Source organism: Colletes latitarsis, chromosome 12 (genome assembly GCF_051014445.1).
Source record: "Colletes latitarsis isolate SP2378_abdomen chromosome 12, iyColLati1, whole genome shotgun sequence".
Taxonomy (NCBI): Eukaryota; Metazoa; Arthropoda; class Insecta; order Hymenoptera; family Colletidae; genus Colletes; species Colletes latitarsis.
Window position 1 is genome coordinate 19,930,697 of NC_135145.1, and position 25,385 is coordinate 19,956,081.

At 37.2% G+C, this 25,385-nt stretch overlaps 3 protein-coding genes across 10 annotated transcripts in view; 1 reads left to right on the plus strand and 2 right to left on the minus strand.

Annotated features, from left to right (window-relative positions):
• LOC143348727 (sodium-dependent transporter bedraggled-like) overlaps positions 1 to 17,480 on the minus strand; it is a 60,854-nt gene extending 43,374 nt beyond the window's left edge. Inside the window, exons 1-3 of one of the 5 annotated variants that reach the window (XM_076779316.1) lie at positions 16,893 to 17,480; positions 10,218 to 11,175; positions 5,089 to 5,961 (exon numbers count right to left, since the gene is read on the minus strand). In XM_076779316.1, the coding sequence (XP_076635431.1) occupies positions 5,089 to 5,961; positions 10,218 to 11,158 (1,814 nt within the window). In that variant the 5' untranslated portion in view covers positions 11,159 to 11,175; positions 16,893 to 17,480. Of the gene's footprint in view, positions 1 to 5,088; positions 5,962 to 10,217; positions 11,176 to 12,179; positions 12,257 to 12,350; positions 12,361 to 16,892 lie in introns of those variants that run through there. The other 4 variants (XM_076779320.1, XM_076779317.1, XM_076779318.1 and 1 more) reach the window with 4 other exon arrangements.
• A 2,827-nt stretch (positions 17,481 to 20,307) lies between these two features.
• On the minus strand, positions 20,308 to 23,194 carry Acat1 (Acetyl-CoA acetyltransferase 1). Of its 3 annotated transcripts, XM_076779789.1 has the most exons (9): positions 23,010 to 23,194; positions 22,505 to 22,651; positions 22,324 to 22,438; positions 22,058 to 22,251; positions 21,687 to 21,977; positions 21,432 to 21,620; positions 21,198 to 21,355; positions 21,025 to 21,141; positions 20,313 to 20,772 (listed from the first exon to the last, which is right to left on the minus strand). In XM_076779789.1, the coding sequence occupies exons 1-9, from the start codon at positions 23,034 to 23,036 to the stop codon at positions 20,505 to 20,507; spliced, it is 1,506 nt and encodes a 501-aa protein (XP_076635904.1). In that variant the 5' UTR covers positions 23,037 to 23,194; the 3' UTR covers positions 20,313 to 20,504. The 3 variants fall into 3 exon arrangements, with proteins under 3 accessions (XP_076635905.1, XP_076635904.1, XP_076635906.1); XM_076779790.1 differs by lacking the exon at positions 23,010 to 23,194 and having other exon boundaries at positions 20,308 to 20,772; positions 22,324 to 22,434; positions 22,505 to 22,643; XM_076779791.1 differs by lacking the exon at positions 20,313 to 20,772 and having other exon boundaries at positions 20,812 to 21,141; positions 23,010 to 23,191.
• A 5-nt stretch (positions 23,195 to 23,199) lies between these two features.
• Positions 23,200 to 25,380, plus strand: Xpac (DNA repair protein complementing XP-A cells homolog Xpac). Of its 2 annotated transcripts, XM_076779800.1 has the most exons (6): positions 23,200 to 23,308; positions 23,906 to 24,363; positions 24,469 to 24,580; positions 24,659 to 24,783; positions 24,855 to 25,131; positions 25,219 to 25,380. In XM_076779800.1, exons 2-6 carry the CDS (start codon positions 24,218 to 24,220, stop codon positions 25,378 to 25,380), a joined length of 822 nt encoding a protein of 273 aa, XP_076635915.1. In that variant the 5' UTR covers positions 23,200 to 23,308; positions 23,906 to 24,217. The 2 variants fall into 2 exon arrangements, with proteins under 2 accessions (XP_076635915.1, XP_076635916.1); XM_076779801.1 differs by lacking the exon at positions 23,906 to 24,363 and having other exon boundaries at positions 23,225 to 23,308.
• Positions 25,381 to 25,385: the final 5 nt, after the last annotated feature.

Here is a 25,385-nt window from a genome sequence, read left to right on the forward strand (position 1 = left end):
CTTATTCTCTCCTACAAACATTGTCAAACTCTGCCCATAAATTTCAGCAGTAAACAATTAATTTTAGACACGTTCACGTTCACAACCAACTTAACTTCAAGTAGCAAGTTTAATTTTCCCCAAAGCAGTGTGAAAATTCTTACATAACCTAAAAAACAACGATCAACGATGTAAAGTATCGTTCGACCCCTGCGATTCAAGTAAAAATTTAATTTTAATTCACTTTAATTTCTCAAAGCAGTATGAAAGTTTTTACATAACCTACAAAATGACGGTTAATAATGTTGAGTTTCGACCCCCACGATTCGATTAAAAATTTAATTTTAATTCACGTTAATTTTCTCGAAGCAGTACGAAAGTTTTTACATAACCTAAAAAACAACGATCAACGATGTAAAGTATCGTTCGACCCCTGCGATTCAAGTAAAAATTTAATTTTAATTCACGTTAATTTTCTCGAAGCAGTACGAAAGTTTTTACATAACCTAAAAAATGACGGTTAATAATGTTGAGTTTCGACCCCCACGATTCAAGTAAAAATTTAATTTTAATTCCAGTTAATTTTCTCAAAGCAGTACGAAAGTTTTTACATAACCTAAAAAATGACGATCAACAATGTTGAGTTTCGTTCGATCCCTGCGATTCAAGTAAAAATTTAATTTTAATTCACTTTAATTTCTCAAAGCAGTATGAAAGTTTTTACATAACCTAAAAAATGTCGATTAACAATGTTGAGTTTCGACTTCCACGATTCAAGTAAAAATTTAATTTTAATTCGCAAAGCAGTATGAAAGTTTTTACATAACCTAAAAAACGACGATCAACAATGTTGAGTTTCGTTCGACCCCCACGATTCGAGTAAAAATTTAATTTTAATTCACGTTAATTTTCTCAAAGCAGTACGAAAGTTTTTACATAACCTAAAAAACGACGGTTAACAATGTTGAGTTTCGTTCGACCCCTGCGATTCAAGTAAAAATTTAATTTTAATTCACTTTAATTTCTCAAAGCAGTATGAAAGTTTTTACATAACCTAAAAACTGACGGTTAATAATGTTGAGTTTCGACCCCCACGATTCAAGTAAAAATTTAATTTTAATTCAAGTTAATTTTCTCGAAGCAATACGGAAGTTTTTACATAACCTAAAAAATGACGATCAACAATGTTGGGTTTCGTTCGACCCCCACGATTCGAGTAAAAATTTAATTTTAATTCAAGTTACTTTTCTCGAAGCAGTACGAAAGTTTTTACATAACCTAAAAAACGACGATCAACAATGTTGAGTTTCGTTCGACCCCCACGATTCGAGTAAAAATTTAATATTAATTCACGTTAATTTTCTCGAAGCAGTACGAAAGTTTTTACATAACCTAAAAAACGACGATTAACAATGTTGAGTTTCGTTCGACCCCCACGATTCGAGTAAAAATTTAATATTAATTCAAGTTACTTTTCTCGAAGCAGTACGAAAGTTTTTACATAACCTAAAAAATGACGATCAACAATGTTGAGTTTCGTTCGACCCCCACGATTCGATTAAAAATTTAATTTTAATTCACGTTAATTTTCTCGAAGCAGTACGGAAGTTTTTACATAACCTAAAAAACAACGATTAACAATGTTGAGTTTCGACTTCCACGATTCAAGTAAAAATTTAATTTTAATTCACAAAGCAGTATGAAAGTTTTTACATAACCTAAAAAACGACGATTAACGATGTTGAGTTTCGACCCCCACGATTCAAGTAAAATGCACGATATTGGAAGCAGCGGATGCAAATGTAACTGCGCACGGTTAGTTGCTTGGCATAATAGGTCCAACAAACGATTCTTCGCGGTAACTATGCGTGCAGATTGGACATCAATGGAATAAGTTCGCGTGATATCGTTTCGATACGACGGTCACGGCCCGGAAAACGATCGTTCCTTTGAACTTTCTCGATTCCCGGTAACCGTCTGCAGCCGGTTAATCGACGAAGCCCCGGATCTACGACGCTTGTAAGAAACGCGTCGCTTGCGCTGTTCATTGACGGAGAAACCGTTCCACGGACTCTGCTAAACCGGCTAGAATGACGGGCGGCGACGCTAATCTCCCTCGTTCAACGACACGCGCGCCTCCAACCGTATACAATTACAATCGATGCGTAGAGGGCAACCCGGAGATTCGGAGAACGAATAAAACAAAATGATGGCCACACGTCAACGATAACGAATATATTTCGATGTACGGGTTTTGTTAAATAGAACACCGACATCTCGAAGGTTCGACACCGTTTAAAAATGCGGTATAATTACAAAGGTATCGGCATCCTTTGAAGATTCTTTGTCGCTTACCATATCGCGCCGACAACACAATGGCGCGGCACACATTAAAAGTATTATAACCTAACCTAACTCTGCACCTGATAAAATAAAAATATCTTGCACGTGAATCGAATCTTAATAGAATCGTGTTTAAGTCGAAAAGTTTAACTATTTTACGGAGACTCGAATCGTGGAATTTTCTCACGTCGACGATGGAGGAACGCGAGACTTCTCTGCGTCGGGAGATCTTGCTCCACGACGCTAGATCGTGGATTGCGCAACAGGTTACACGGTTCATCGACGGCGAAACAATCTCCGAGCAATCGAGATCATCGACCCTCGCGGACTCGATCGAATCGCACGCAACATCGTCTACCGCGCTTTTTCTCACGGATTGTTGTCCGAAACGCGCGACAACGATTTCCGTATCCGCAGCGATCTTCCGATATTACGCTGTCCCCGAGGGAAAAACTCTCCAGAGACGCGCGGGAAGATTTTTCCAATCGGATTTCAGGCTTATTTTTTTAAAAAAAATTAAATTTGGTATCTGTATCATCGAAATATCTACAGGACAATTATTTAGAGCAATGTTCCTCTTCAGAAACAATATGGCGTCGAATGTGGGAAAAATGATGAAAAGAATCTTAAAAGAAAAATTTGTATTCAAAAGCAAAGTTAATAGAGTCCGAAACACCTACGGAGGAATGTTATTTACGCTGATGTCTTCCTTCAGAAACAATATGGCGTCGAATATGGAAGAAATTCTGGATAAAATCTCAAAAGAAGAATATGGACTAAATAGGTTATATTAAGAGTTCAAGAGAGGAAGAAGTTAATACAAAAATGAATAATTTATACTCAAAAGTAAAGTTAATATAGTCTGAAACACCTACAGAAGAAAACTGTACACTAATGTTGTCTTTCAAAAACAATATGGCGTCGAATGTGGAAAATATGATGAAAAGAATCTTAAAAGAAAAATTTTTATTCAAAAGCAAAGTTAATAGAGTCTGAAATACCTACATAGGAATGTTATTTACGCTAATGTCTTCCTTCAGAAACAATATGGCGTCGAATATGGAAGAAATGCTGGAAAGAATCTCAAAAGAAGAGCATGCAGTAAATAGGTTATATGAAGAAATCAAGAGAGAAAGAAGTTAATAGAAAAATGAATAATTTATACTCAAAAGTAAAGTTAATATAGTCTGAAACACCTACAGAAGAAAACTGTTTACACTAATGTCTTTTTTCAGAAATAATATGGCGTCGAATGTGGACAAAATGATGAAAAGAATCTTAAAAGAAAAATTTTTATTCAAAACAAAGTTAATAGTCTGAAACACCTACGGAGGAATGTTATTTACGCTGATGTCTTCCTTCAGAAACAGTATGGCGTCGAATATGGAAGAAATGCAGGAAAGAATCTCAAAAGAAGAATATGCAGTAAATAGGTTATATTAAGAGTTCAAGAGAGAAAGAAGTTAATACAAAAATGAATAATTTATACTCAAAAGTAAAGTTAATATAGTCTGAAACACCTACAGAAGAAAACTGTTTACACTAATGCCTTTCTTCAGAAACAATATGGCGTCGAATGTGGACAAAATGATGAAAAGAATCTCAAAAGAAGAATATGCAGTAAATAGGTTATATTAAGAGTTCAAGAGAGAAAGAAGTTAATACAAAAATGAATAATTTATACTCAAAAGTAAAGTTAATATAGTCTGAAACACCTACAGAAGAAAACTGTTTACACTAATGTCTTTCTTCAGAAACAATATGGCGTCGAATGTCGAAGAAATGCTAGAAAGAATCTCAAAAGATGATTGTGAAATAAAAAAATTGTTACTTGAAAGCAAAATTAATTATAGTTATCATCTCTACTATATAATAAGTCCAGCTTAACCTAACCTATCAAGATAACATTAAAAATGTAAACTAAATGTAAGAACTGATAACAACAATAAAATGTATCGAAAAAAATAAAAAGTGAACGAAAAATATATATTGAACAATGTTTGTAACAACGATAAATGCCAGACGATACGAAATAGTGAACTTTAGTTGCTGTTCGACGTCTCGAGTCGCGATGGCGCGACGAATAATTTAGGGACGCATCGATCTTCGATGCCGCGGCGCATAACGGAAAATTATTAATCGACGGGGAAGAAGACCGTGTTCAATTTGATTGTCAGACGCGCGTCGCGGTAACACGTTGCGTCAACTCATGGCGGAAATGTAAAGCGCGTATAACCAGCCGTGATGGTGCACGAGGAGCTGTCGCAACTCTCGTCAATTATTCTCGACACGCGGGCCCTCCGGGGTCTACACGTCCGACCGTAGTCGTCGAATGTTTATGAAGACAATAATTAAATAACTCGAGGTCCCCATCCTCGTTGCCTTCGATATCAACGATTTTCGAAACTCACCGTTATTTCGCGGTAAAGTAAAAACGTAATGGCGGACGGGTGGAATCCCGCGCAAGAAAGCTCGTGGAAGTAATTTTCTGGATTAATTTCCTAACGCCTTGCCCACGAAGTGTATCGACGGTTTGCGTAAGAGGGATCCGAAACGCAAGCAGTGTCAGGCTTGGACGAGCAACGAGCAACGGCAAACTCGTTAAGCCGATTCCCGTTTCCGGTGCGCGTGTGGCAAGAGGATTGACCGAAAGAGGACCAAACGCGGTTTCAGCGTCTAATTGATCTCTAGGAAGTCGTTAACGAAACAATTGCCGGGTAAACGTTCCCGGAAACGGCGAATTCGGCAAAGATAAGAAGGACTCACCGTCTGGAAGCGATTCGCTGCGGACTGGTCACCGTGCTGGAAGGTGGGCTCGTGGAAGCACCGCCGAAAGAGCTGGAGCACGTCGTCGTTCCCGAGGTGGTGGTGTCACTGCCGGTGGTCGTCGACAGAACGCTGCTTTGCCTCGAAGACACGTCGCGACTCCGCGTGGCTTGCGATCGACTTCCCCTGAACTGTCTGCCACCCCGTCGCGGCGGCACGGCGTTGGAACTGTTCACGTTCCTCACGGGGGCGCTGGAGGGCCTGAGGAGGGTACCGGAAGTGCCGTTCGTCTGCGCGGCGAGGATCTCCGGGGCGATCAGCGCGATGTCCGGCAGAGAGTTGGGCGCGGAGACGATGGCCCCGCGACGATTATTCGCGTCGCCGCTGCGCTGTCTCTCGATGCCTTCCGGTAGTCTCAAGTGCCGCAAACGTCTCATGGACGCCCTGACCCACGAATTCACCACCGTCGTCGCGTTCTCGCGGCCGACGGACTCGTTGGCTGCGTTGCAGCGCGTCGCCTCATCCTGATCGGTGTCCTCGTTACGATCGGGCAACGGGTCGGAGGTCGACCATCGCGAACCACCGACCACCAAGGACTTTGCCGTCCCGGAGACGGACATCGCGGCACTGCAGCCCGCATCGGTAGCACGATGCTCGCAGCCGCGCCTGCGCCTTGCGCTTTCGCTGGTGGGGGATGCGCTCCCCCCTCGGTGTTGCTCGGTGGTCTCCTGAACCGCGTCGACCGCAACGGGCGCCGACGACGACTCCGTGGGCCGCGGGCACTCCACTTCCTCCAGCCACGACCAATCTACTTCCGAACACTCGGAACATCCGTCCTCGGGGCTCGTGTCCAGGTCATCCTCCCTCGAAAAGCTGGAAAACGGACGCCATCTTTATTTCATTCGCGCGATTTTCAAATGGACGATCTTTGATGATTTCTCAGTGGATGTTTGGACCGATGGAATATACTCGTGGTAGCTTACAAAAGTTATAACTAAACTGTGAATCAAGCTCGTATTTGTATTAATAGGATTAATGCATTGGTAGCTTTATAGAAGTTATGTATATATAGTACTTTGTATCTTACTTTAAGTATTTAAACATCCACAGTCTAGTTACTATATAAACCCCTTTGAATCTGTGAAACTTTTGTAACCACAAATATAAATATAAAAGTGTACCCACAGCCACCACGAGTATACTTAATTTTATGTATGTAACCAACTATTTATGATAAAATATACCTATCAAGAAATAACAGAACTTGGATAAGCAATAACACTCAAAACAGGAATGCAACAGGAATAACCTCATACAATTTAAGCTTGGCAGAGAATGAATTAAAAGAAGGCTGTATGAAAGTTTGAGGTCCACTTATACAATATCCAAGAGCTAATGTCTCTAACACTAGATTCATAGAATCCCCACAAACTTCATACAATTTAAGCTTGGCAGAGAATAAATTAAAAGAGGGCTATATGAAAGTTTAAGTCTCTAACAGTAGAGTCACAGATCAAATATCTGTGATACTGATACAATGATCAACCTGTATCAATTTTTAACATCTTTCAATAAAAGTACAAGCAATTAATGCCTGTAAATCCAATATTACTTGAACATACAGGTCATGGTGCCTTTGATACTATTTTGGATGAGGCTATGAGGTTTTGAGATGGGATTGGACGCCCTATGGTCGCCGTAGAGAAACAATCGTGCCCTAAATGAACAGCGTACGGCAGGTCGTACGGCGAAAGTTCTAAACTCCTTTGTTTCTCAGGCGTGGCTGCACGTGCCACTTCGGGGATCTGCTCGTCGAGCCGACTTGGATCCACACTTCTCGCGCACGACTCTCGTGGCACTACTTCCGGCTGTTCGCTCTTGTCGTGCAACGTATTCCCCTTACCGGGATCCGATGCGAGACCGCACGTACAAAAGGCTTTTCCACCGTTCCATTCGATCCCCGTGAGTGCCACCCGCACCTCACATCCGCCTATCGTTCAATCTAGGGTCGTTTCAAACGTTCACCCCCTCATGACATTATCTAAGTTTTCTTTATCTATTTTAAAATTACATTTATCTTATAGATTCATCACTTTTCATTGCCCCTCTCATTTAGAACTTTTGATTATTTCTCAACGACGACGTCGAGAGCTTGTTTGAACAATCTTTTCTAGATTACTGCATAATGGAAGCACTCAAGCTATTGAAATTATGTTTCGTTCAATCTAGGGTCGTTTCAAATGTTCATCCCCTCATGATACTATCTAAGTTTTCTTTACCTATTTTAAAATTACATTTGTCTTATAGATTCATCACTTTTCATTGCCCCTCTCATTTAGAACTTTCGATTCTTTCTCAACGACGACGTCGAGAGCTTGTTTGAACAATCTTTTTTAGATTACTGCATAATGGAAGCACTGAAGCTATTGAAATTATGTTTCGTTCAATCTAGGGTCGTTTCAAATGTTCACCCCCTCATGACATTATCTAAGTTTTCTTTACCTATTTTAAAATTACATTTGTCTTATAGATTCATCACTTTTCATTGTCTTTCTCATTTAGAACTTTCGATTCTTTCTCAACGACGACGTCAAGAGCTTGTTTGAACAATCTTTTTTAGATTACTGCATAATGGAAGCACTGAAGCTATTAAAATTATTTTTCGTTCAATCTAGGGTCGTTTCAAACGTTCACCCCCTCATGATACTATCTAAGTTTTCTTTACCTATTTTAAAATTACATTTGTCTTATAGATTCATCACTTTTCATTGTCTTTCTTATTTAGAACTTTCGATTCTTTCTCAACGACGACGTCAAGAGCTTGTTTGAACAATCTTTTTTAGATTACTGCATAATGGAAGCAGCGATGCTATTGAAATTATGTTTCGTTCAATCTAGGATCGTTTCAAATGTTCATCCCCTCATGATACTACCTAAGTTTTCTTTACGTATTTTAAAATTACATTTGTCTTATAGATTCATCACTTTTCATTGTCTTTCTCATTTAGAACTTTCGATTCTTTCTCAACGACGACGTCAAGAGCTTGTTTGAACAATCTTTTTTAGATTACTGCATAATGGAAGCACTGAAGCTATTAAAATTATTTTTCGTTCAATCTAGGGTCGTTTCAAACGTTCACCCCCTCATGATACTATCTAAGTTTTCTTTACCTATTTTAAAATTACATTTGTCTTATAGATTCATCACTTTTCATTGTCTTTCTTATTTAGAACTTTCGATTCTTTCTCAACGACGACGTCAAGAGCTTGTTTGAACAATCTTTTTTAGATTACTGCATAATGGAAGCAGCGATGCTATTGAAATTATGTTTCGTTCAATCTAGGATCGTTTCAAATGTTCATCCCCTCATGATACTACCTAAGTTTTCTTTACGTATTTTAAAATTACATTTGTCTTATAGATTCATCACTTTTCATTGCCCCTCTCATTTAGAACTTTCGATTCTTTCTCAACGACGACGTCGAGAGCTTGTTTGAACAATCTTTTTTAGATTACTGCATAATGGAAGCACTGAAGCTATTGAAATTATGTTTCGCCTTCCATTTGTCAAAGCGCGATAAAATTCACGAGATTTCTTTTACCCTTTCCGTTAACAGACTTGTTTTTATTCTCGTTATCGCTGCCCACGGTTTTTTGATAAGTTTCTACAAAGCTAACGTTAACGATACGGTCGAATTCGTCTTTTTAATTAGGAACACGAACGCTGACGGACGGTTTCGCTTAATAGACGCAAGATAACCGCGAATTGTTAAATTACAGTGAAATATATTCGTCGCGATAACGTTCTATAAATTCTTTATTAACGTTCCTGCGAATTTGCGTGATTTCATTTAGAGAGCGACTTTTATAGAAGTATTCTTTTCATTTCAAAGCGTGTCTTGCAAGTTAATGCTTCTTGCTACCCAAAAATTAGTGTCCAATCCTACCGATTCTTAACCCGACAGATATCATTTGATCGTCTCGCTCGCTTGACTCATAATCGGTCCTGTCTTTTACGTCACTGCGTACTAATGTATTACGATCACGCAAATCATTCGTTGCACGCTTCACAGATAATAATAGCAGTGTAACTTTTACTTCCATTACGCTTACAACTAAAGCATCGACAAAGGCTATACAAGACGATTCTATGAACCGGGTCACAAAGCTACAGTTCTTTCCTAAGGTGAGAGACACTATTCTTATACTCTCGGTGCAGGACAAGGTTGAATTCCTCGACAGAGACTTGTGTCTTCTCATGGGTTATCATCGTTTTTCTTTCTCTGATCCATCAGTGCAATGAGCACATTCGCTTCTCTACAATGAAATTTATACATCTACTTTTAATATTCTACATGTGAAAGTATGAAGATGCAAGGGTGTGTTGCATTTGGAAACCGTATTCAACATTATCCTGTACAAGATGATTCTATGAATTGGGACAAGCTACAAGTTCTTTTCTAAGCTATGAAATACTACTCTTGGTAGTGCAAGACAAGGTTGAATTCCTCGACAGAGATTTGTGTCTTCTTATGGAGTGTTATCATCGTTTTTCTTTCTCTGTTCCATCAGTGCAATGAGCACATTCGCTTCTCTACAATGAAATTTATACATCTACTTTTAATATTCTACATATGAAAGTATGAAGATGCAAGGATGTGTTGCATTTAGAAACCGTATTCAACATTATCCTGTACAAGATGATTCTATGAATTGGGACAAGCTACAAGTTCTTTTCTAAGCTATGAAATACTACTCTTGGTAGTGCAAGACAAGGTTGAATTCCTCGATAGAGACTTTTATTGTCTTCTTCTGTTCCCTTCAGTGCAATGATGCACATTTTCTTTGCTACAATGAAATTATACACATCTTTTTAACATTCTACATATTGTGGCGCTGCTTTGCTGGAGGTAACGAGAAAAATAGTAAGGAAAGAAGAAGGGAGCGTTTGGGTCCCATGCTTGCTAAGGAAACTGATCAATAAAGCTTCCTAACAGGCCCTGCTTCAGACTCTACGACACTGAATACTCGATCGAGCGCTTGCGAGAGACTCAAGAGCTTAGCCCTCTGGCGGCAAGTACGGGAGCTGACGCCACAATTCAACCTCATCCTGTACAATAACTCGTACCTCGAGATGAAACTGGACTGTCGATGAGCAACGGTGGAAGTGGACGGTTCACAGTTGTACTCTCCCAAACTGGTGGACCTGTCGAACCTAGGGAAAGCGTCCTTGGACCCAGTCTTCAAGCTGTTGGTTCCCTCAGTCCATGATTTGCGATGCGTGCGTTGAAACGACGTTCTTCCAAACGCCTCCTCTTCTTTGCAACGTTTCTTCACGATTGGCTTGCCACCTGCCTCGAGCTCGTGACCCGCGGAAACGGACCTGATCTTCCGCGAGATGTTGGAGGAGTTAGAGGACAATTCGAAGGCCGGATTATCCAGATCGACGTTATCCTTTTGGACGAAGTAGCCATCCGGGGCTTTCCAACTCAAGGTCCGCGACGATCCACGATGGAAGCTCAACAGATCCTCGTTCTCCGACCGTGTCAATAGCACTGACACGTGGGAGTCCTCGACGTCGTCGCGACGATCGTAGCTGGCCTCGACCTGGTCCTCTGCGTCGTCGAGTTCCGTGAGGAAGTTGAAGGCGTTGTTGATTTCCTGGGCCTCGAACGTCTCATCCTCGTGCTTTTCGTGATTCGACGCGGTTCCATGGTCCACAGTGTCCTGATGCTCCTCGTTAATATCGGAACATGTCTTCCTTATAACTGGCTCCAAGTTCCTGGTGATGTCGCGAACCCTTTTTATCGTATCGGAGGAAACAACGTCGATCCTCTTGCGAATAGGCACCACCTGGTCGTGGCCCAGCGTGACCAACACGTCGCCATTGTCGCTCACGCTGTGCACTTGCTCCTGCTTTCTGGTCAGCGAGAGCGTCTGTTCCAATTTCGGCGGGCACACGTCGAGAAGATGCTCCTGCTCCTCGGGCAACAACTCCTCGACAGGCACCCGTGGCACGCACACTTCGTTCCCTAGATCGATCAGGTCGCCATCCTCGTTCGACGTCATTTTGCGCTGCTCGCTCTCTGCAATCACGAAAACTTATTTTTAATTACGAAATAAAAGTAACATAACCTATTTCAACGACAGCTATTTGGAATAAAAATTATTTGACTTGGTTCAGCAGTTTATCGTCCGCCATTTTGTTACCAAATTTATTCAAACGACGGTTATTTGGGATAAAAATTATTTGACTTGGTTCAGTAGTTTATCGTCCGCCATCTTGTTACCAAATTTATTCAAACGACGGTTATTTGGGATAAAATTTATTTGACTTGGTTCAGTAGTTTATCGTCCGCCATTTTGTTACCAAATTTATTCAAACGACGGTTATTTGGAATACAAATTATTTGACTTGGTTTAATGGTTTATCGTCCGCCATCTTGTCACCTTTATTCAAACGACAGTTATTTGGAATAAAAATTATTCGACTTGGCCCAGTGGTTTATCGTCCGCCATCTTATCAACAAATTTATTCAAACGACGGTTATTTGGAATAAAAATGACTTGACTTGGCCCAGTGGTTTATCGTCCGCCATCTTATCAACAAATTTATTCAAACGACGGTTATTTGGAATAAAAATTATTTGACTTGGTTTAATGGTTTATCGTCCGCCATCTTGTCGCCAAATTTATTCAAACGACAGTTATTTGGAATAAAAATTATTTGACTTGGTTTAATGGTTTATCGTCCGCCATTTTGTTACGAAATTTATTCAAACGACGGTTATTTGGAATACAAATTATTTGATTTGATCCAGTGGTTTATCGTCCGCCATCTTGTTACCAAATTTATTCAAACGACGGTTATTTGGAATAAAAATTATTTGACTTGGCCCAGTGGTTTATCGTCCGCCATCTTATCAACAAATTTATTCAAACGACGGTTATTTGGAATAAAAATGACTTGACTTGGCCCAGTGGTTTATCGTCCGCCATCTTGTCAACAAATTTGGTGGAAAGATGGCGATCCGATCCGGAACGTTATTTGGTAAAAAGATGGCGGACGATCGCTTCCGATACAACTAACCTCTTCCCACGAACAAAGTGGGCCGACTGTTTCTCTCTCTGACCGTCTGAACCTGTCCCACATTCGCCTGACTCGAGGACGAAATATCTTCGACGTGTATTCTAATACAACGACCCTACCGTGTAACGAATAATCCTGGAAAAGTCGTTTCACGAATTGTTGCGAACTCACCGTTTAAAAAATATCGAAAAATGTTACGGAGCTTCCATGCAGGTGCCATGCTCTGATTAACGATTTAAAACAGAATCGATGCTCGACTTTGCCCGCAGAAAGAGCCACGTGAGAATGCCGAACATTCGAAGGAAATAAGCTGGAGATGATTGTGTCATAATATTAGACGCTATTAACAATGGAACGCTAATTACGAGCGTTAATTAACCGCGAAAAACGCACCCGGAAAGCGTAACGATAGATTATTTATTGCACACGTTTAAATATCCTATGATAAGACTCGTTAAATGACGTTTTTCCTATGAAACAATTCCTCGAATCGGTTATCATCGATTCTGTAACGATCCAAATTATTATTACCACATTACCGTTGTTTAGAAAAAAACAGCGTGTACCGACAGTAACACGCGCGACCTTTCTTGCTTTATTGTCGTCGTGATCAATGGAATTAACTGTGCTAGGCGCGAGACCCGCAGTTCATTGAACTTTTAATACCAACGTATCAGAGAAAGGGTTTTATAGGTGAAAAAGTAAACGAATTTTTCTAAATATCGTATCGTTTGAACAATTTTGATTTCACACCATTGTACGTAATCTAAAATTTCAGTACTTATTTTCGTAACCTTGTTAAAATTTACAAATTCCATCCAAATTTATTCCCCTCGACATCTTAACTTGAAACTGAATTTTTGGCCGATTAATCTGCTTTTAATGCTCATCGAAAGTTCTCAGAACGAATATCAAATAACATTTTAACAATTATAAATCGCGATGAAGTTACAGTGCTGCGAAAGAAGGGGATTATTTGTCATGTGTGACTGCCAAAACCGGTCCTGTACTGGAGAACAATTCGCACCCAACTGAGCCAGTCGCGGTTACTCTAACCATAACCTACAAATAAAGTGTTAAAATAGTATTGAGCGACAGTGACGCAAAGTATTCCGACGTATCTGTTTCCAACAACGATTATGACACTAATGCTCGCAACGATGTTCAAAATTTTCAGGCAACACGTCGTTGCAAAGGAATATGACTCATTCGGTAATTGATTCATTCGCCTCGCCACTTGCGGGACAGAAGAACAGTGTTTCTGAAACGTTGCTCTTTTCGAACAGGTATCTGTCTCGTAATCTCCCACGATGGAAGAACAAACAGTTGCCTTTACACTTTGTTTATTTGCATCGATTTTATACAGTCGCGTGTTGACAAAAATCGATCGCTCGAGTAAAGAAAGCACGCGTGAGCAATTTTTCCAGCGACCGTAGCAACGTACGACGCGCTGCATACCAAATAGCAACGACACGCAACGGGCACTGAGGGAAACAGCAGAATTTTCGGAAATCCGTCATTCCGAAAGTCGCGACCGGGGATACTTCACGGTCGATACTTCAGGACGAGTCCGTTGCACACTTGTCCAAGTAACAGGTAACCAGTAACCGGACCTTCTCAGCTGGCAACGGCTCTACATAGCTCATTCGTGAATCACGAACCAGGACAACGCCACAAGAATATTTCTGAGGGGCTCGAAGCTAATCGACGTCTCAAGAGGGGACGTACTTTTACGTGTACCAACAAATCCATGCTTTTTACTAGCTTATTTAGTAGGCATTTTTATTCAAACTTTCCTATACCACGATTTTAACGATATAGAATTCCTTCGACATGTGTATACTAAAAACGCGATATTTTTGTAATTAATATATTTCGTTGAAATTTTTATGTGGATAATATTAGACGTTAGGGGGCGTACTTTTACATGTATCAACGAGACCATGTTTTTTACTAGCTTATTTATTAGGCATTTTTATTAAAACTTTCTCACACGACGATTTTATTGATATAGAATTCATTTAATATATGTATACTCAAAACGTGATATTTTTGTAATTATTTTATTGAAATTTTTATGTGGATAATATATTAGACGTTAGGGGGCGTACTTTTACATGTATCAACGAATCCATGTTTTTTACTAGCTTATTTAGTAGGCATTTTTATTCAAACTTTCCTATATCACGATTTTAACGATATAGAATTCCTTCGACATGTGTATACTAAAAACGTGATATTTTTGTAATTAATATATTTCGTTGAAATTTTTATGTGGATAATATTAGACGTTAGGGGGCGTACTTTTACATGACCAACAAATCCATGCTTTTTACTAGCTTATTTATTAGGCATTTTTATTAAAACTTTCTCAAACGACGATTTTATTGATATAGAATTCATTTAATATATATATAGTAAAAACGTGATAAGTATTTTTGTAATTATTTTATTGAAATTTTTATGTAGATAATATATTAGACGCTAGGGGGCGTACTTTTACATGACCAACAAATCCATGCTTTTTACTAGCTTATTTATTAGGCATTTTTATTAAAACTTTCTCACACGACGATTTTATTGATATAGAATTCATTTAATATATATATAGTAAAAACGTGATAAGTATTTTTGTAATTATTTTATTGAAATTTTTATGTGGACAATATTAGACGTTAGGGGGCGTACTTTTACATGTACGAAGGAATCCATGTTTTTTACTAGCTTATTTAGTAGGCATTTTTATTAAAACTTTCTCACACGACGATTTTATTGATATAGAATTCTTTTAATATATATATACAGTAAAAACGTGATAAGTATTTTTGTAATTATTTTATTGAAATTTTTATGTGGATAATATATTAGACGCTAGGGGGCGTACTTTTACGTGTACCAACAAATCCATGTTTTTTACTAGCTTATTTATTAGGCATTTTTATTAAAACTTTCTCACACGACGATTTTATTGATATAGAATTCATTTAATATATATATAGTAAAAACGTGATAAGTATTTTTGTAATTATTTTATTGAAATTTTTATGTGGATAATATATTAGACGCTAGGGGGCGTACTTTTACATGACCAACAAATCCATGCTTTTTACTAGCTTATTTATTTTGTTACTAGAATACTCGTTTCCCGCCAATAATGTATTAAATATACATAGTTCAAGGAAGTTTAGAAATCATAAGAACAAATTCATACTTATTTTTTTTCTTTTTAGGACAAGCTTCTTTTTCATACGACGTATTTTGTGACACACGATACCGACAAACAGACTTTGCCTTTCGTGTTCAATGCACGCACATAAGATGATTGGTTTTACAGGAAGAAACCTAAGTTCCCATTAAACATTCGTTATTCTTCCATTGTCTTTCTTTAATAAGTTCTTAGACACATTTCTTTTGAATGCAAAGACACGTTATAAAATAACAATAACATATTCAATCACAGTTTTGCAACTACGAAATCTAAATTTTCCTTTTAAATGTTTAGAAATATTTATTTTTAAAAAAATTTATAATTTTTGTTGCGCATCCAAAATGTTGCAAAATCATTTTCATTGATTACAATGCTTACAACTAAATTTTCCTTTCAATCGCAAAAATGTTAAGAAATATTTATTTTTGAAAAAAGTAGTTTTTGTTGCGCATCGAAAATGTTGCCAAATGATTTTCATTGATTACAATGCTTCCAACTACAAAAACTAAATTGTCCTTTCAATCGCAAAAATGTTGAGAAATATTTAATTTCGAAAAAATTTGTAATTTTTGTTGTGCATCGAAAATGTTGCAAAATGATTTTCATTGATTACAATACTTGTGACGTTCGTGTAATCATTTTGTAAAAATAATAAATATATCACGAAAGTTGAAAGAAGGTTACGTAAAACGCAATAAGTATGCCAGTATCTTTTATGTGTGAAAATCAAGTGCACCCATAATGAGTTAAATTATATTAATACATCCCCATATTATTTATTTGGCTTCTAAAAATTACATACGCCAATGAATATCGAAAACATTCCTGTGAAAAACTTTTCTTCAATTTGTTTACATGCACGTGACGTCACACGCACTTCGTTTAACTTCGATTCTCTTCGGCTCCCTTCGGTTTTAGTTATTTAAAAAAGGAATCTTTTACATTTAGAATATAATGAAGCTAAATTTTGTATTAATGGTACAATTTTTGGGTCAATTTTTTATTTATTAACTGGACTCCATGGAATTCACGTTATTAATTCTTTTCTTAAAAAACAGGTTCTTATAACAAATAAAATCTTTTAAATCAAAGTCGAATACAAAGAATAAACTTGTGTTTAAAAGCGATACTAAAACCTAATTCTATTTCATATTTTGTCCACCCGTGTACCAATCGCGTAAGAACGAAAATCATAGAAACAGTAACAAAACAATTGTGTAAATAATTACCGTGAACACGTTGACCGAGTTCTTTGTACATTTTTCAAACGCAATGCAATAAAAACGGTACATTTGCAAGCATGTCCGACATTGCACCAATACGTACCATCGATACGTATTCGAAGGCCAACTACTCTTGGACATTTGCAACAGCAACTATTCTCAAGATTCTTACGATCTCTATTTTTTTTATAGATCGTTTTCCAATCGTCCCAACCTGTACAAGTTTCGCGAAATGAACACGGAGAAATCATTATCGATAAAAATATCGGACGTTCCACGTACCTTCGTTCCCTCTGTGTTTTTCAAAAACGATGTCCAGAACACGGAACACCTACGCTTCCGACAGAGCCGATCGCGCAAGATTCATCCTTCATTCTTCCCACAATTTCTTCGCGAACGCACAAAAAACACCGAGTAAATTAACAGACTTCGGATCCAATTGTTCCACTCATGGTCTTTTCGTAAAGGAAAACCGTACGGTAACGTCTTTTGTTTAACACTTACGTCATTCCATCGCACGGAAAAAATGCGTTCACGCGTACGTGATCGAACGACTTAACGCGGTCAACGTTCCCCGAGATGCGACGACTCTCGAAAATTCGTGAACCGATCGGGACCGAGCATAAAGCCATCTAAAAATATTGCGAGCTCGGTTGGCCAGAAACGCGTCTATCGGAACAGAAGGAAAAGGTTCGATACTGCTTTCACCGATAAATCAACGGATACTGGCGAAGAAGAATTCGAATTTCTCTTTACCCGTGATCGCGAAGCAGCGAAGCAGCCGTTGGCGCTGCCTCGTCTCACTCGTGGTTTAGATTACCGCCACCGCGCCGATAAAACTTCTTTTGGCTGTCCGTGTCCGCACCGGAGCGACAGAATTTTCTACGGGGGGATGCACGCGATCCATCGAACCCTCGAAATCCACTATCGCCGGATCTCGATCCGAACAATCGATGAGACGATCGGTTCTCCGTTCGCCCGTGACGTACGCGAATTCACCGCGATTCTTTCGAGTTTCCAGTTACACTTTTGCATTCGGCAGGTCCGTTATTCTTGGCACTGGTTCGCGAAATTCCGACCACTACGCGATTCTCGATGGCACCACTGCGGGACAGTGAACCAACGGCGTTCGTTCGATTCGCGTACGTGACTTTAAAGGGCACGTATTCGTCTCTAGTTTTCTTTCCGCGCTGGCCTTTGTTCCACGCGAGCCGAAACGAAGCGGTTCGCTGCTGCAACGCGCCACGTAGATGATACGAAACAAGCGATGTACTTCACGGTATCCGAGTAAGGCACGCACTGAGAAAGAACGAACGTCGGCGAGGAGAGTCCGATGCGTGCATTCACCAATTCACTGCCGATCTTCGGTGTGTGTCGGTGTGGGCGTGCTTGCCTGGCCTGCCTGCCTGCCTGCTTACCCATCGGAAAGAGAGTATGCAAGACCCAATGGCGGAGAGAAAGGGAACCAAGAGGAAAGAGGTGAAGAACCAGTGGAGAGGGCGAAAAAGAGTAGGTGATTCGAAGACAGAACAAGCATAGGCGAAAGCGGACACACGAACCCGTAAGATTCGCGACACCCCCTCTAAATACACAATACCAAATTCAATAAACCGTTTCGACCATCAGTGTTTCGTGTACATGGGAATTCGGAACAAAAATCGTAACTTCCGGAGTAATTTTCGACCTGTGACCCCCCATAGTTTTTTAAAGAGAATGAAAAAATGCATCAAATGTTACATAAATATATATAGTTTTCTAGAGAATTAATAAAATTAAATTAAGAAAATAAAAAATTGTTGGCAATTGTAACTATTTTTGCAAGTTATTACTGACTATCTTTCGTTTAAGACATTTTTTTATTGGACTAACGAGAATGCCTGAACAATCGTAATAGTCATTTCGAGTATATGGATAATATTTTTATTCCTTTTTTAAATAATCAAATATTATTTACATAAAATAGCTAAATATAACAAACTTTTAGAAATTTCGAATATTTTCTACATATTGGGCGAACTTGGGCAGCTAGGTTTGACGATGATTTACAGTTTAATAACCTCTTAATTAGTAAAAAAATTAGGAGTTATTTCTCGTTAGATTCTTTAAAACTCAAGTCAAAGTTGAAGAATATTGAATACAACAAATTGAGAGAGGCAACTAGGTTTGATGTTGATTTAAAGTTTAATAACCTCCTAATTAGTAGAAAAAATATCACAGAAGTTACTTCTCGTTACATTTTTACAAATTGAGAGAGGCAACTAGGTTTGACGTTGACTTAAAGTTTAATAACCTCTTAATTAGTCGAAAAAATCAGGAGTTATTTCTAGTTACATTTTTTAAAACTCAAGTCAAAGTTGAAAAACACTGAACACAAAAAATTGAGAGAGGTAACTAGATTTGACGTTGACTTAGAGTTTAATAACCTCTTAATTAGTAGAAATAATCGAGAGTTATTTCTAGTTACTTTTTTAAAAACTCAAGTCAAAGTTGAAAAACACTGAATACAAAAATTTGAGAGAAACAACTAGGTTTGACGTTGACTTAAAGTTTAATAACCTCTCAATTAGTAGAAAAAATATCACAGAAGTTACTTCTCGTTACATTTTTACAAATTGAGAGAGGCAACTAGGTTTGACGTTGACTTAGAGTTTAATAACCTCTTAATTAGTCGAAAAAATCAGTAGTTATTTCTAGTTACATTTTTTAAAACTCAAGTCAAAGTTGAAAAACATTGAACACAACAAATTGAGAGAGGTAACTAGATTTGACGTTGACTTAGAGTTTAATAACCTCTTAATTACTAAAAAAAATATCACGGGAGTTACTTCTTTTAATTAATTTTTTAAAACTCAAGTCAAAATTGAAAAACACTGAACATAAAAAATTGAGAGAGGTAACTAGATTTGACGTTGACTTAGAGTTTAATAACCTCTTAATTAGTAAAAAAATTGGGAGTAATTTCTAGTTACCTTTTTTAAAACTCAAGGCAAAGTTGAAAAACACTGATTACAACAAATTGAGAGAGGCAACTAGGTTTGACGTTGACTTAGAGTTTAATAACCTCTCAATTAGTAGAAAAATCGGGAGTTATTTCTAGTTACATTTTTTAAAACTCAAGTCAAAGTTGAAAAACATTGAATACAAAGAATTGAGAAAGGCAACTAGGTTTGACGTTGACTTAGAGTTTAATAACCTCTTAATTAGTAAAAAAATTGGGAGTTATTTCTAGTTACCTTTTTTAAAACTCAAGTCAAAGTTGAAAAACACTGAATACAACAAATTGAGAGAGATTGTTAGTATTGCAAAAAAGTTAATCAGCAATTTGAAATTTTATAATACTGAAAAATCGAGTCACTTGGATGAAAATTTGGCAAATGGCACATTTTCCGAAAAATGTATAAAAGATTACCATCAATTATGAAGCACCATTTTCAATTACAAAATAGTAAATTCAGTAAAGAAGTAAGACAGTATCAAAGTTATGTATCTTCATGAATATTTTAAGCTATAATAAGCCATCATTTATAGATATTAGTTTTTTTATTTCTGTCTATCACACGAAACACTGTGCATCGTTCTTATTTATCTACCATCCCTATATTTATCAGTTTCTAGATATTAAGATATATCCATTTAGTGTATTAGTTAAATAAATATTTAATCACCTATTTCATAAATCTATTTTTCTCAACTCTGGTTCCACAAACGCTATAAAGTTGGTATAAAGAAATTACGAGTTAGACTCGTCATTGTACAGCAAAGGGTTGAAGAGTAGCCAATGGAGAAACGAGAATTTTAATAACGATTATTATACAATGCACGGAGTCATGATAATTAGATTACACGAGATGATTTTGTTCATTTATTAATTGTATTGCTTTTATAATTTTTAATTCACGGCGTTAGATCTGTCAACCGCCTTTCTAAAACCTCCGAATTCAGGCGATGCTTGCAAAGAAACTGACCCTCTAAAAAGAGAACTGGAATTTCGTATTTGTACTGTTCGAGGAACCTTTCGTTCCCCGGAGCTGTAATGTCAACTTCTTGCAGTTGGTAACGACCAGAAAACTGCGTTTTCAACTCGTTTTTTAGATTATCGCAAAGCGGACACGGATGTTTTGTGTACAATGTTAGTGTCGGTGGAGAAGATATTGGATGGCACCTACAGAACGAAAGAGAGAATTTTAAAATATTTTTTTAACATTGTTTATTCGTCGTAACATGATTTGTAAAAATCTAAGAAAGTATAAAAATTACATGTGTATAGTAAAAAAAATAGAAAGTTTTTATGATCGTTTCAAAAACCATATAATACATTCTTTACTGGAGTATCGATCGAGTATAGTCTCTTTCCCCCATAATAAGTATAAAAATATTTCCGCAGTAGTAAAAACGTTTCTCGCCGCAGACTTACAATTTTTCAATTAAAATTGAAGAGGCACCGCCGCCTCCGTTACAAATGGACGCAACACCCTTTTCCCCAGCTTTCAGAGCGTGTACTAAGTGTACTACGATACGAGCCCCAGACATACTAAAATATTAAATATAGTTTGTATTTTATTTACGATTAAATAGTTAAATACTCACCCAATAGGGTGACCAAGAGACACAGCGCCGCCATGGACGTTCACTTTGCTTGGATCGAGATCGAGTAGTTTCTGGTTTCCAACGACAACTACGCTGAAAGCTTCGTTGATCTCCCAAAGGGCTACATCGTTTTTATTAACTCCAGCCCTTTGTAGCAACTGAAAACAGATAGACGCCTCGTTATTAAAAGCTCAAAGAGTATATTGCACCATAATGTACATCGCAAGAATGTACTTTGGGAATTGCGAAAGACGGTGCAATAGGGAAATCAATAGGATCGGTTGCAGCATCCTGAAACGCGACTACTCGCGCTAAAGGCTTCAGATTCATTTTCTGCGCGACGTTTGCAGTAGTCAAAACTAACGCGGCAGCCCCATCGTTTAAAGTCGATGCATTTCCAGCAGTGACTGTACCATTTTCTCTCTGTAATAAAGAGAAATCGTTACGTAAAATTTAGATCGCTAATTTTTAATTGGTTCAAAGGTATACCTGAAAGACTGTATTCAATTTGTTAAACTTAGCAAAGTCCACTCTCTTGTATTCTTCATCTTCGTTGAATACAATGTCAGGTTTGCCTTTTTTTTGCGGCACGTTAACTGGGGTCAGTTCATCCTGAAATACTTTATTCACGTACGCTTCTGCGCTACGTTTGTAACTGTTAATAGCGTATTCGTCTTGCTCTTCTCGCGTAATGTTTAACTTTTTAGCAGTATTTTCTGCACAATTGCCCATATGAAACTTGTTGTAAACATCCGTTAAACCATCGAACACGATGCCATCCTGTAAAATTACAAGGAGCGAGTGAGATAATTGGAAACATGTACACAAATTTAATAAAATATCGAAAATATTTATTGCACCTCCAGTTTCATACCACCGTACTTTGTTTCTCCTCGTGCAAGGTAAAATGGTACATTGGACATGGATTCCATACCGCCAGCAAGTACGATCTCTTGATGTCCGCATTGCAACGTCTGAGAAGCAAGCATAATGCTTTTCATACCACTTGCACAGACTTTATTGATCGTTGTACATATCGTTGACTTAGGAAAACCTATCGCAAACATTTTTATGTTAATAATAAAAACGTAACTGTGTAAATAACGTATTATTTTAGAAATGAAACCTGCAAACAACGTAGCTTGTCTTGCTGGTGCTTGACCCAAAGAAGCTTGACAAACATTTCCCATAAACACTTCTGTAACCTGTTCCTTCGAAATCTTGCTACGCTCTACTGCTGCCTTAAAAAATTATTAATTATTATTTGTACTTGGAATTAATTAGCTTAGTCAAAATTAGATTAATACTTGAATAGCCACGGCTCCAAGTTTTGGTGCAGGTATGCTTGATAAGCCTCCGAGAAACGATCCGATGGGTGTTCTAGCTGCACTAACTATTACAACGTCGTTTAAATTTGTCTTGGAACAACAGGATCGTACATTGAACTGATGAATCTAGACAGAAAGCAAAATGTTAAATTACAAGAGAAAAATTTTTAACAATTGAGTCATTGAACAAAAAAGGGGCACATATTCTTTACCTTTAAAATTCGAAAAATATTAAGAAGTTGCAATATATACATAAAAATATATAAAAACTCGGTCTTTATTATTGCATTATGTTTCATGATTTTTTCGAAATAGTATTTTGGCGTATGTGTCCTTTTTCAATTATAACGTACATCTATTAAAATTTCTCCAAAAAATGAAAATTGCAAAAAATTAATGAAATTATATCAAATCGACAATTTCGTAGAGAAAACTAAATTCTTGGAAATTTATTCAATTGTTTATAAGAGAACAATTAACTTACTTTGCTAATGTTCTTTAGTGTCAACATTATGAAAAACAAGGCAGTAATTTTATTCCAACTACTGTGCTAAAAGTACAATATGGTTATCAATGTGTGCACACGCATTTAGCAGATAAGAACTACTACAAGTTATCAATTTCTACAGTTTCTCGGTTGATAACAATTTATATTTGTCAACATTAAAGATGGCGTGAATTGCTACTTTCGAATCACTAGTGATTCGATCACGTTCATTCCCAATCATGGTGATTTTTCACAGTGATTAGGAGAAAGAAAGGGAAAAATTTAAAGTGATAGATGTAAGTATAAGTTTTATTTCTCATTGTTTCAACATTCGTTTCATAAATGTTCGTGAAATTTTCCAACAAAGTAATGTATACGCAAAACTAACCTGTTTGTAATTTTAAATTCTAACTTATTTCTTTATGATATAAATATATACAAAATGTCATATTAATGTATAAAAACGTATATAAATGTATAATATGTATATTTTCATATAAATGAACATAAGAATTTTCATTACAGAATGATTTTATACTTTTTCTTATTTTTAAAGCGAGTGTTTTACACCTGAGCAATACTTTTTATCGTTTATTTAAATAATCGACTGAAACAATTTGAGATTTGAAATGTACAAAATATGCAATTAAGCAGGCTTTTTCATTACTATACAATTTTTGGCGCATTTGTAATTCTTTGAATTTCCTCTGAGGAGAGTTAGCGAAACACTAATGATCACGGTTAACGTGAACCGCTACTAAAGCGCCATCTTTCGGATCACGGTCGTGAATGGAGTTTAATCACGAGCGTGATCGTGATTTTGTGATCTTGTGATAAATCACTGTTAGTGATTTTGCACGCCATCCCTATTCACAATCATGGTGATTTTTCAGTGATTCGTGATTCTTTGTGATCGCTTTCGATTGGTGGGGAGCGTTCTTTTCCGTATTATACTGTATGGTACCAGAATTATCGTAATTACATTTCTCCGACATGAACAGACCTTTCATCGCGTTCCCTCCATGAAAACTGAAGCTTAACGCTTGACGATCACGCGACATACAGTAAAATTATTACTACATGCATGTAAACAAGTAAATTTACTATAGAATTGTTTGTGTATGGATTTATATGTATAAGATTTAACATTGCATCGTTTAAAATAAGTTAAATGCTGTGGTAACAATTAACACTACACAGAAAAGATGTCTACTGCAATAGAACAAGATCCCTGTAAAGATAAAGAATCTATAGAAAATACCCAACATTTTAAAGAACGTGCAGAACGAAATCGCCAAAAAGCATTGTTACTAAAGAAATCTAAAATTGTTTCCCACCCTTATACGAAAAGGTACGCTTTTCCTATTTATTAATGCTTCAGCAGATGATGTAATATTATAACTAACGAAACCACATAAGGTGGAAATTTTAATTTTTGAACGTGTAATTTTTTAAGGGAAAATGGAGATTCAACAAATAGTAAATTAACACAAAGTCAAGGGCAACGTGTCATAGATAGTGGAGCTGGTTTTCTTATAGAAGAGAATGATGACTTAGAAGAACAAATGGTATATTTAAACGACATTTAATTCTGAAGTAATAAATACCGGGAATTTAAAATATTTAGTAGTGTATTTTCCTTTCAGTTAAAAATAGTAGCAGAACCTGCACCCATTGTGATCGATTTACCTCATTGCAGCGAATGTAAATCTGAGTTCAAGGACTCTTACCTTTTGCAAACCTTTGATTTAATTGTATGTGATAATTGCAGGTACACGGATTTGTATGTGGGAGTAATTATATCACGTAACAATGTTGTTATTGTTATTTGTTTTATTCCAGAGATTCTAGGGGAAAACATTCATTGATAACAAAAACGGAAGCTAAACAAGAATATTTATTAAAAGATTGTGATTTTGATAAAAGGGACCCTCCTTTAAAATACATCACAAGAAAGAATCCTCACAATGTAAATTGGGGTGAAATGAAATTGTATCTGCAATTACAAGTGGAACAAAGAGCTTTAGAAGTTTGGGGATCGGAAGAAAAACTGTTGCAGGAGAGGGAATTGCGCGACGTTAAACGAGAAGGGTCAAAAATTAAAAAATTTAACAAGAAGGTAACAAACACGTTTAATAATGTAATATTATGCTCATATTACGTTTAAAAAATGAAAATAAACTTTATAAATATTCTTGTTATTCAGATTAAACAATTGCGAATGCAAGTCAGAAGTTCGTTGTACGACAAAACAACGAAAGCATCTCATACGCACGAATTTGGAGAGGACGCGTATAACGAAGAAGATGATACATATACACACACCTGCACTACTTGTGGTTACGAAGAAACGTATGAAAAAATGTAAATTAT